Genomic DNA, 13083 nt, shown 5'->3' on the forward strand with positions numbered 1-13083 from the left:
GGAGACGCATTTATTGAAAGGAAATCATGTTTAATGCTCTGGCCATGTGGAAAGTAATGACTCTCACTGTTTAAGGTTTCTGAACTGGAGTTTTGGGAAGCACACTGAGGATTTTCAAAAGAGAGATATTAGTGTTGTAGCATTCTGACAAAATTTGTACAGAATGGGAGGAATTAAATCACCTATATTGTTAAATTATCTTGGGATTATAAACTATTTTAACACTATCTTAACTTTTGCAAGGAGTTAAGTGGTTTGGGATTAACGAAAAGTGGTGTGGGGTTAACTAAGAAGAGAAATATCAATGTTACCAGGGATGCTTACTGATATCTTTTTGGGGAAAGCTCTAATTTGTTTTAATGCTAGGCCTAATAATGCTAACAATTGTATTTTTATTTTGGACAGAGTATTTGGAATGTGAGTGCTGGATTCTCAGTATAAGGTACTCTAAAGTTTTATCACATTAAACTGTTAGGAAATTTAGTTGCTATTGATTGGAGTTTCAAATGCATCATGTATGAGATTGGATTCTGAGAATTTGGGTAAAGAGACAAAAGTGTAAAGATCAAGGGATATTCAATTTGCTCTTGCTCTAAGGGAAATGAAATGTTTAAATAAGAATCTTATGATTAATGTATATTAACAATGTATCTTTAACTCTAAAGAAGTCAGGAATGTGGACTTCTCTCTTGGTGACTGCAGACAGCTGATGGGGGCTCTGAACAAATGGCAATTGTGTGGGTTCCACTGTAAGGTAACTTACTTGAGAATAAGATGTATTTATCAGTTATGTGGTATTCCTTTGTAACTGCAAAGAGATTATATTTGCAATATTCAGTTATCTATTGTGAATGTTATTTAAATACTGTATTGTTAAAGCCTGAGATTAATTTGATTGCTTTGAAGGTCAATAAGGAATATATGAAAAGTATGACCCTTTCTGGGATAGATCTATGAGATCATGAATAATGTAATAATGGAAGGATTGCTTTGGAAGGATTGTTTTGTACAATCTAGTAATTTGTGTGTTACTCTTATTGCTGTTCTGTTGTAATGAAGTTAATAATGCATTTTGGAAATTTAAGGCTATCTATGATATTATAATGGTTTTAAGTAATTTGTATGTTAGGGAGAACAGCTAGGTGGTACAGTGGATAGAGCATTGATCTTGGAGTCAGGAGACCTGAGTTCAAATTGGGCCTCAGACACTTAGTGATTACCTAAGCTGTGTGACCTTGGGCAAATCATTTAACCCCAACTGCCTTGCCAAAACAAAAATAACAATTTGCATGCTGAAGATGGCTAGCAGCTAAACAAGTTTATGTATAGAAGTTTCTAGTTATATAAGTGAATTGGGAATATTTTGGATATATATCTCTATCTCTATCTCTATCTCTATATCTATCTCTATCTCTATCTCTATATCTATCTATATCTATATCTACATCTACATCTCTATCTCTATCTCTATCTCTATCATCTCTATCTCTATCTTTATCTCTATCTACATCTACATCTACATCTACATCTATATCTATATCTATATCTATATCTATATCATCTATATCTATATATGTATGTATGTATTCCAAAACTGGTTGTTTGCTTTGAAGTAAAAGCACTATGTAAAATGAGAAAGATAAACACAAGATAATTTGAGATTTTTCTGTGCAATCTCCTGGACAAAGGAGGTATTAATTTTTTGTAAAATACAACAGGCTACAAGGAAGTTTCTCTAGCCAAGGAGAATCTGATATACCATCTTTATATAGAGCTAGAGTAGATATGATTTCAGACAAAGGGATGTCTCTAGTAAGAAGGAGGAGATGAGGCCTGTAGGGCTAGTCATAGTTAGAATACCTAGTTTTAGACAAAGACCCTGGAAGGACACTCAGAGCTTTAGGTAGGGGTTTCATTAATTGGGACTCCATTAAGACTATAATTGGAATTTAAGTTCTAATTAGGTAAAACAACTCTTTCAGATCATAGGACTTTTAATCAATTTTCTCTTTTGTCAGATACCAGAATGGCCAACAAAAGGAAACGCTACTGGGTAAATGTCATGTTCTTGGAGCCAAGGAAGCCAATGGACTAAAGATATTAGGTGACAGGGATATACAGCCAAAGGGGTGGCTTCTCAGTATGGCTGAGGTTGGACCCCTTTGACTTGATTTCCCCAAAATGACATTTGACTAATATCTTAGACATTTGACTTACCCATGTGACCTGCCTGGATACTGACATTCAATACTTATATCTGTAAAGGAATTTTCCTTTAATATCCTGGATCTTTAGAGTTACCAAGCAAACCAGAAAAAGAAATTTTAGGTGAATTGAATCTAATAGCCAGAGATGGGTTAGGTGTTCGGCTTTGACACCTGCTATCAGCTACATGTTAAGATAGGAATTAAGTGTCCTTAGTTTTGTGGTAGAAGGGATATTTAGGAAAGGAGAAGAATGGGAAATTCTTAGGCTAATTACAGTTTCAAGTTCTAATTTAAGGAAAGGAATAAGTTAGATAAGTACACCAGGAAAAGGAAAATATGGGAATAGTTTGAAAAAGCAATTCATTTTGGTTAAGTATGTTTGAGTCATTATTGTAAAGAGAGCAAAGGTTAAGATTGTAAACCAGATGCTGGGTACTCTTAGAACAAAGATGACTGTTGAATGGATGTATTACAAGCTTGAGTCAATGTGATCATTCTCATTGGGAGTTTGCTCATGTAGTAAAACACTAATAGAAGTTTATTATGTTAAAAGTGAAGCATATGTGTCAATATGGCAATAAGGCAAAATGTATATTGTAATAAGCTCCAGAATCTCATTGTTTTGTGATGGAAACATGTGTTTTGATCTGAGTAAGATGTTAAACAGTTTTTTTTAACCAGAAGAGAAGATCTCAACTAGTCACCAGAGCTGGAGAGGACTTTTTGGAATAGATTCAAAAGATGCTGAAGGACACTGGATGCCTCCAAGGGAGAAGAGAAGGAGAAGAAAGGAGAGACACTGGACCAGTTCATCTCCACCATCTCTTGCCTATGTATGACACCCCTACTTAAGCCCTTCTCTTTATGGAAAGAAGGGGAGGCAGGGTGAAAATGTTCTCCATTGAGAAAGAAAGAGGAAGATTACTGGGTGGCATGATTATATCATATGAGTCTGCATATCCTATCTAGGGAGTCCTATCTCTGATTTAGACAATGGGGCATTAGTAAAGGTGGGAGGAGAGTCTGGCTGACAGAAGTCAATGCCCAGTCTTGGGGTGTGGCTAACTGGTGGACTTGCAGTAGTCCACAGAAGTTTGAGAATTGGCCTTGGATGACAGTATCCCTGGGTCTGACCTAGATTCTCAGTTCCTGGCCAGAGGTACACTGTGGCACAGGATTCTGATCTAGAGGAGAGAGACACCAGTGGCATATGACTGAGTCAGTTTAGGGTGACTATTGTTTATAAATGACTAGCCAGGATATTTGCCTGGGGAGTAGCAAATGTCTGGACATTTCCAGAAGCAGATACATATATTCTGGACTGTACAACTTAAGAGATAATTGACCTCAGACTCATGTGAGATTAATGATGGTACCTGGATCCTTTGTAAAGATGTGCAAACTGGGACATTTGTTAAGGGAGACTGTGATTATGAGTTAGTATGGACTTACAAGAAAAGTGCTGAAATGGCCATTTGCAAGGAAAAATAATTTAAGGAACATCACTAGGTATATTAGCTATTCTTGGGGTTGGTCCAATAGTACAAAATCAGGAATCTATTTTGATCAGTTTTGGAGCCAGGAAGACCTTTCTAAAGACATTGGTATAAAAACTTGCCAGTGGAAGGAGTTACAGCAACTTTGGAAATGTACCTATTATCATGGTGATTATAGGACTTATCTAAAAGGGTCCCTGGGAAGTAAGGAGGTGATCAGGGAGTTGTTATTTAGACTTAAGGGCCTACTCAGAAATTTGAAGAAATCTCACCAAAATAAAAGAGGAGGGATTGAGTGTGATAAAGTCTGAGATTTCTTCAGTAGAATATTATAGATTAGAACTGTGTCTCTTCTGTCCCCCTTCCCCTGACAAATTCTGGGATATTGGTGAATAGTCAACTGACCCTACCTTATCTGTTGAGGTCCCGATGTCCATTCAATTCTTGCAGTTGAAGGGATATTTTGGTTTTGGTTTGAATTATATGCTCTTTTCCTTAGATTAATTTAGGCATCTAGATTGTGAAGACCATATCTCATTAATGAGGGTGGGTCAGTGGGGGTGGGGCAGATTGAGTTAGGATAAACGTGATTCTTGGGTATTTTGCTTTGGCCTCAGTCTCTCTCTGTACTTGACTGGTTACTGGAGAAATGAATAAAACTTTCTCTTCATACCTTTAGAGATCTCTGAAATTTATTTAAGTGGCATTGGTCCCACACAATTGTTACTGCTGAGCTTTGGGCCTCAGTTTCCTCAAATGTAAAAGCATGGTAGTGGTTGTGGTAAAATTAAGTTTGATCCCTTTCAGTTATAAATCTTTTATTCTAAGAATTTATAGGATCAGTTAAAAGAGGAGCTAGAAAGTTTTAAGGAAATCTAAAATTCAGGTTTTCTCCTAAAGTCAGAAAAGCTTTATATTGCTCCACAAAAAACCCATTAAAATGTTCTCTCTCCAGAATATTTAGAACCAAAAGGAATCTGAAAAATCTTTTAAGCAAAAGATTCGTACCTTTTTTATGCTATATGTTTCTCCCTTTAGCAGTCTGGCAAAGAACTATGAACTTCCTCATAGTAATGTTTTCAAATGCACAAAATAAAATGCAGAGAATTACAAAGGTAACCAATTATGCTGAAATAAAGATGCACATTATTTTTTTCTATCCAAGGGACCCCATCCTCAGATTCTGACTGCCAGAGGTCAATGTGAAATTTGCCTATGCTCAAAGGGGTTCATAAACTCTAGATTTAAAGATATACATATATATGTATATGTATATATATATATATATATATATAAATTAAGGATATAGATATAGAGAGATATTAAGAATAAAAATAAATATATATATATGGATAAGGATATATCTTTATGTATATATCTAGGTATATATACGTGTGTGTATATATATGCATGTATACATATATATATATATAGATTTATATATATAGATTTAGAAATAGATATATCCTGTTTTGATCCAACTTCTTCTGTAGGAGGTAATAGGGACCCAGAGAGAAGCAGCACTTTCTCAGAGATGTAGCATGTGTGCATGTATTTATATATGTACATACATATACAAGTATATGTATGTATGTATCTATATATATGTATAAATATATATGCATTCATATAAATATTTTAAATTCAAATGTGAGCTTTTTTACTTGTATAAACAAAAGAAAATTATATCCCCAGTTAGCTTTGTATAGGATAACAGTAGAAAAATCTTTAAATTTAGAGAAGAAAACATTAATGAAGAAAAGGAAACTAGCTCTTCTTTTGTCCTACCTTTTCAGTTAGTCTCTTTTTATTTCCTCTAATCCTGCATAATTTTTTTCCACTTGGAGTACTATTTAGATCACAGAATAATAACATATTAAGAAAAGAACCTAAATTTTTAAAACAATGTATCTCCAACTATATCCCATTCTTATTTCTAGGATTGACAACTGTACAAATATAGTATCAAGATCCTTATAGCAGTTTCCTTGAATGAAGGCCTATTAAATGCATCATTATATAATCGAGTTTGAATTATAGTTTACAAGAGGGTTAAGAAAACTTTTTGTTTTTCCCTAGTTTGGGTCAGTGACTCATAGAAAAGATTGAAGGCTGCATTCAAGTAGCAAAGACTATTCATTTAACTTTTTGGGGAGTTTTGTTTTTGAAACAGAAATGAACAAAATTCTCTTTTTTAAATTAAGACCCAGAGAACCCAAATTTTATTAAATACATGAGATTATTTCAATTATATTTCAATTCTCTATTATGGTCAGTTAAAAGAAAGAGGATAGGAGCTGTATAAAGGGTGCAGAAGGTGAAGCAGAGGAAAACCATAGAGACTACTGGGCTAAGGATGAAGTGGAGAGAAAGAAAGGATGGGAGAAAACAAATAGCCTGCAATTCTTAAATCTTTTTGTGAGTCCTGCACCTTTTGGAAGTCTGGTGAAGTATATGGACTTTTTCTAAGGTTCAGGTTTCTAAATTCATAAAATAAAATACAGGGATGACAAAAGCAGTCAAATATACTGAAATAAGTTATCTATATACACATATATACACATGTTTACAACTATATATGTATATTTTAACCATTATATGTGAAATTATTTGTTTACATTATATATTTATATATCACATCTTTGTGATGTGTGCAGGCACACATATATGCATATATAACTATATTTATGAAACATATGCATAGATCAAAGTTAAGAATCCCAAATATAGAGAAATATGGAGATAAAGAGTTGGAAAGTGTGAGGGATTGGTAGAGAAAAATAGAGATAAAAATCAATAGATTCTAAAGTGTGTTAGTGAATTAAAATTGTTTTAATCTTTAATTCATTGTTCAGCTGGACCAGGGTTTAAAGGTATTATCACCTTTCATCATTGTCCTTGAAATACTAATCATTCTATTTATGACCCAATATAGCTTTTACCTTCTACCCCTACCCCTTCTTCTTACTTAAAACACACAGACACAGACACAGACACAGACACACACAGACACACACAGACACACACACACACACACACACACACACAAACAAACACCAGAAATCTATTCCTGGGGAAATAATTCTTGCTTCATGAGTAAAAGTCAAATGGAGTCCTGAGAGACATTTTCAAATAATAGAAAGTTGTTATTTTTTTTCCATGTAGCTTTAAAGACACAAATTGTAGTTATGAAAAAATTTTCAGAACAATAGAGTTGAAAATTTTCTAACTATATGTTCTTGGAGCAGAAGAATGATGACTTAGCTCAAGTTTTTCTCTTCTACTAGAATCTATATTCTGGAGTTTCATATATTGTGTTTAATATTTGTTACTAGTGAGTGGGATAAAATCTGAGATTTCTTCAGTAGAATATTATAGATTAGAAAATAGTTAACTATGTGCCCCTCCTTGCTTGACAAAGCAACCTCTGGGATGTTGGTGAAGAGCCAACTGACCCCACCTTGTCTGTTGAAGTCTGGATGACCATTCAATTCCTGGGGCTGAAGAGATAATCTAGTTTTGGTTTGAATTTTATGCTCTTTTCCCTAGATTAGCTTTTGAGTCTAGATTGTAAAACCACATTCCTCATTAATGAGGGTGGGTCAGTGGGGGCTGGGAATCAAGTTAGGATAAATGTGATTCTTGGGCCTTTTGCTTTTGCCTCAATCTCTGTAATTGATTGTAGCCTGTCCCTTGAGAAAGGAATAAAGCATTCTCTTCATACCTTGATAGATAAAGCTTTCTTTTCATATGTTGAGAGATCTCCGAAATTTATTTAAGTGGCATTTGTCCCACACACTAGTTATAAAAAAGAGTTTACCAAAAAAGTGAAGCAGGTCCCTTTAAAACATTACATTGTTCACCATTTCTTATCAAGTTTTCAGGCAAGGAATCACTGATTGTCTATATGGGCTGTTTCAGGGATCTGTATATTGGAAGGGAGTAGAGCTAACAATCTCTAAAAAGTTCCTTCTAAACTTGAAATTTTGATTCTAAAGTCCTAAGGATCAGATTTGTGCAGGTACTGGTGATTTCATACTCTACTATATAAGCAGGAAATTATTTTAAAATAAATCTTCCATAACATTTCAGATTTTTCCTCAATTTTGAATCTTTAATGTGAAAATTCTATAGGGCCTTTTTCTAGAACTGAAGATTAGTTTTAAAAAAATTGTAATGGGGTGGCTAGGTGGCACAGTGGATAGAGTAAGGCCCTGGAGTCAGGAGTACTTGAGTTCAAATTCTACCTCAGACACTTAATAATTACCTAGCTGTGTGGCCTTGGGCAAGTCACTTAACCCCATTGCCTAGCAAAAACCTAATAAAACAAGGAAACAAACTTAAATGACTTCCTGCAATTTATTTAGCAATTAGTTAATTAATTTGCATATTAACTAAACAGCTTTCAAGTGTGAAAACTTTTGTTAGGCTAAATTGTTGAAGAGATAAATATGTATAGGCATATTACCTTTCTTCAAAAGTTTACAATTTAGTAGAGCAGTCATGATTAGGCTTGAGCAAATGGTGCTTTGCTCAGCACACTAAAATCTATGAAGGGCATGGTACCTAATAATAATAATAAGAAGAATAACTGCCATTTATAGAATACTTACTATGTGCCAGGAACTCTGGAAAAATTCCTTTTTAATTATTATCTGATTACACTCAACCATGAGAGGTATATTCTATTATTATCATTGCATTTATACAGATGAGGAAATTGAGGCAAACTGAGGTTATGTGACTTGCCCAATTTGAGACCAGATTTGAACTTAGGTCTTCCTGATGCCAGGCCTGATCACTCTAAAATGAACTGCAACTTTGAATCTCAGGATATTTCCCAACTTTCCAGGGAATATCTTGTCTGTGGAACCTTTTTTCCTGTAAAGCAGAGGTCAGCAAAATTCTTGTTTTTATATTACCTGAGAGCTAATAATAGTTTTACATTTTAAAATAAAATTTTATTGAATATAAAATTGTCAAAACCACTTTTTAGCTTGTGGACTGTACAAAAAACAGGTTGTGTGCTTAACCCTGCTCCAGAGTAAGACAACAGAGCCCAACTTCCACAGGCAAACCCCAGGGTCCTGTCATTGTGGTTTACCTCCCAAACCTTCCTTTCTTCTCCCCCCTCTGAAAAGATGGTCAGAATTCTTTGGAGAATGGGTGCTGCTGGATCCTAGAATGATTTTTTTATCAGTCCTACCTCCAATTTCCACTGAAATTGCCCCATGTATAGTTTTTGTTAATTACCATTGCTTTGGAAGTAGGAAAAAAGGCAGCTACCTAGATCTTACAGAGAATTTACATCTTAGAAGTCATTTAGTTCAAGACCCTTAGAAAACGGTGGGTATAGGATACTTCTTAAGTTATCCAAAAAAAAAATCTCAGTCTCTGTTTCTTTCTCTACTACCTTTCTTTCTCTCTGCCTATGTGTCTCTCAGATTTATAATCTACAGTCATTGTACTGACCTCATTACTATATGCCTGTGAAACCTGGACAGTAACCAGCAACAAGCTAGGAAACTGAATCACTTCCATTTGAATTGTTTTAGGAAAATTCTGAAAATCATTTGGCAAGATGAGATACCAGACCCCAAGGTCCTTTCTCAAGCTAAGCTGTCAAACATGAATCCTTTCCCAGTTACACACTCTATCCTACTCTGTTATGATCATTCCCTGTTTTACATTGTCCTCTAGCTGTCCTGTGCATTGAGTCATGTATTTTTTTTTGTTAGGTTTTTGCAAGGCAATGGGGTTAAGTGGCTTGCCCAAGGCCACACAGCTAAGTAATTATTAAGTGTCTGAGGCCAGATTTGAACTCAGGTACTTCTGACTCCAGGGCCTGTGCTCTATCCACTGCAGCCACCTAGTCATGTATTCTTAAAAAGACTATGTCTAGAGGGCAAAGATCTGTTCATCTCATGATCTCCCAAAGCATTCAGATGAATGAATGTAGAATATCACTCTACTACATACAACATTATCACCCATCACCCCATAGCAAGAATCTCTTGCCTAAATCAAAGGAGAATAGAATCCAAGATTTGTAACTAATAGTAACTTTGAAGTCTTTAAGTCCAAGTCCCTTATTTAACCAATTAGGGAACTGAAGTTGAAAGAGATTAAGTGACATGCCAAGGGATACATAGTTATTAAGTATCAAAAGACTTTAAACTCAGATCTTCCAGATTCTAAATCTAGTGCTCTATTCACTTTGTCATTAGACAAAAGTTTCCCCAAATGCTCCTTTTTTGGCTCCCTTGCTCTTTCCCACATTTCTGTTCTCATTTATAGAACTTTTGAACTCTCGAATTCTACAGCAGAAGGTAAGTGTCAAGATTATGAAACCAAACCCTATTATCTACATCTGTTTCCCAAAGTTGGAAACCTAGTCAGTGGCAAAGTCAAAACTAGGAGTCAGGATTCTTGCCTCCCAGTCTAAGTGAACTTCCTGATATAGTAAAGTAAGACCTGACATTTCTATAACAATTTAAGAGGAAGAGATTTATGTATGTATATGTGTATGTATGTATGTATTTATTTATTTACACACTTACTCAAAATCACCATGCTCACAGCAACCCTAAAAGTTAGGTACTATAAATCTTATCCCTATTCTACTGATGAATCTGGAACTCTAAGAAAAGAAGTGACTTTCTCAATGTCACTCAGCTAGTAATTGAGCTGGGATTCAAACCTCAGTCTTCTCTGATTGCTACCCCAGAACTCTTTCCATTCTTCAAAGTCTCACATATAGATCTGCATACTTCAGATGCTTACCTGCCTGCTTCATTATATATTCATAACTTTTCTCTCCACAAAGTTTTTTGAGGCTACTGAAGACTTCCACCTATCTTCCCACTCCTTTTTAAAAAATCTTATTTATTTAAGGCAATGGGGTTAACTTGACCAGGGTCACACAGCCAGGCAATTATTAAGTCTCTGAGGCCGAATTTGAGCTCAGGTCCTCCTGACTCTATGGTTTGTGCTCTATCTACTGCAACACCTAGCTGTCCCTCTATCTTCTCATTCCTGAAACCTATAGTTTCTCCCACTTAATTTTCCCTCAATTTTATTTAATTTTGTGTCATTGATCCAATAAGTATAGATACAACATTTCACACCTTTACCAGGTAGTCCAATATGGTGCTGAGCATAGAATGCATGCTTTAACATACTTATTGTTGGTCTGATAAATAGAAATTGAGTGAACATTTATAATCAGAGACATGGATTCTCCTAAGTCATGGGAGGAAAAATGATCATACATCCCACTTATTAATGTTCCTACTCCTTCTGTAAAATCTTAACATTTATCCCAGAAAATCTGCTTTGACTCTCTTCTATTTCCACAAGGCATGCTTCCAAAAACTATTGTTCTGGAAAGCCCAAATATCAATATGGCTCCTCAATGCCATAGGTTTCCTTTCCAAATAACTGCTCTGTTAGGGCTTACCTAAGTCTGCCATCCTCTGCTGCAGCTCCTCCTGGTATAATCTTCGTAATAAATATGCCAGGATCATCTCCGATGTGTGGATTATCTGTACCTCCAGCAATACTGAATCCCAGCCCAGAATTGCCCTGTGGAAACAGTTAACAGAAATTGAAATCATGTAACCCTGGGTTTCTTTAAAGTTTCACTGTTCTTCAGCTTTATAAATTTGCTACTCAAATTGAGAAATGGGTGATAATAGTTTGGTGTACTGGCTGTCAGCTAACAAAGTGAAGGTCAAGGACTATCATTTGAGTTTCCTTTTCCCACAGATCCAAAAGTTCTTGTGTAAAAGATAAAATGGGGTACTCATTTCTTGATGACTGGTTTGCTACAATATTCCTCCTTAAGAAACAGTTAATCATTTGCTCACAAAGATCAGGACTTGTTAAATAAACCCTTCTGCTGCAAGATTGCTTTGGGGAAGCTTTACTTTACAACATTAATAAGTTCATATTTATCTAATGCTTCTAAGTTTGCAAAACATTTTCCTCACCACATCCCTATGAATCAGATGAAGCATGATTTTTCCTTTGCTGGACATGAGAAAAGTAAAGCACAGAGAAGTAGATGACTTTTCCATCATTATATAAGTAAAAAGTAGCAACTAATCTACCTCCTAGAGCTTGTCACCAAAACAAGATCTTTGAGAATTTCATTTTCCAGTGCCCTTCCTTTGAGATTATTTCTAATTTGTCTTGTTTATATATAGTTGTTTGCATGACTTCTCCAAAGATCTGTAAACTCTTTGAAGGCAGAGTTTCCCCCCACCCCCACTCCTTTTTTTGTATATGCTTAGTAATGAATTTGGAATATAGAAGAGACTTAATAAATATTTGCTGCCTTGATTTGACTTAGTCCACCTCCTTTCCCCTGGAGAAGAACCATTCCAATCAGATACTACAAATTGATGGGAAAAATTATGTCAATAAATATTTCCACAATTAGCATAAATATTCTTATTTCCCCTCAGAGTCTTGTCTGTAAGAGGGTCTTGGCTTCACTGCACATATGCTGATTAATCAATTGAAGAAGGTCTGTCTATTTACTGGAAGCAAAAAAACAATACTCTAAAGACAAAATTTATCAATCTGGCCAATAAACATTAAAAGTAAGTATTGAGTCTTCTGAGGAGTTTGATGGCATTATAGGATCAGGTGTAACATATAGAGTTGTGTAACTCTACTTTTTTAAGATAAGTAAAACTAAAAAGGGGGTAAGTACAATGGAAGAACTATAAAATTAAAATAATATATCTATACATATACATATAACTATAGTATACCTATCAACCAACTATCTAAATACCTAGGTAGCTGCATATCTATGCTTCTAGCTACATATTGATCTGATACCCACAGTTGGATACACTGCAACTTACTCTAAATAGTGATATCATTTTGGTCATCATCAAGAATGAAGGAAAAACAACCTAACAATCCAATCTATCTGTATGTATTCATGCATCTATCTATAACTATCTGTCTATTCACCTATCAGTTCCAGACCTGCATTCAGATCACTGCAGGGAACTCCCAGTGTGGAAACTCCTATCATTGAAGACTGAAATAATTAAAAATAGTTTATAGTTTTAGAAAGTTACAAGAGGAATGGAGAGTCTAATTAACTTCTCCACAATTACAGACTTAAGATTTGAACATAGATCTTTCTTACTAATTCCAAGGTTTGGTCTTTAAATTTGTTGTCATATATAAGAATACAACTTTTCAGTTCACTTGGTATCTTTTTATTTTTCCACAATAAGCCTATGAGCAAATAGTATAATACATATTTTACCTGTGAAAAAAAAGAATCAAAATGCTTCAGGGACATTTCATGGCTCACACAGTTTAATACCTTTTTTTTTTTCTAATTATGAACTTAG

The 13083-nt window shown here is 34.9% G+C and overlaps 1 protein-coding gene across 6 annotated transcripts in view; it reads right to left on the reverse strand.

Annotated features, from left to right (window-relative positions):
* Positions 1-13083, reverse strand: part of LOC141508420 (disks large homolog 2) — a 2787507-nt gene that overhangs the window by 856449 nt on the left and 1917975 nt on the right. For all 6 annotated transcript variants that reach the window (XM_074217018.1, XM_074217021.1, XM_074217022.1 and 3 more), the window contains one exon: positions 11163-11287. In XM_074217018.1, the coding sequence (XP_074073119.1) occupies positions 11163-11287 (125 nt within the window). The remainder of the gene's footprint in view (positions 1-11162; positions 11288-13083) is intronic.

This window comes from Macrotis lagotis, chromosome 1 (genome assembly GCF_037893015.1).
Source record: "Macrotis lagotis isolate mMagLag1 chromosome 1, bilby.v1.9.chrom.fasta, whole genome shotgun sequence".
NCBI lineage: Eukaryota > Metazoa > Chordata > Mammalia > Peramelemorphia > Peramelidae > Macrotis > Macrotis lagotis.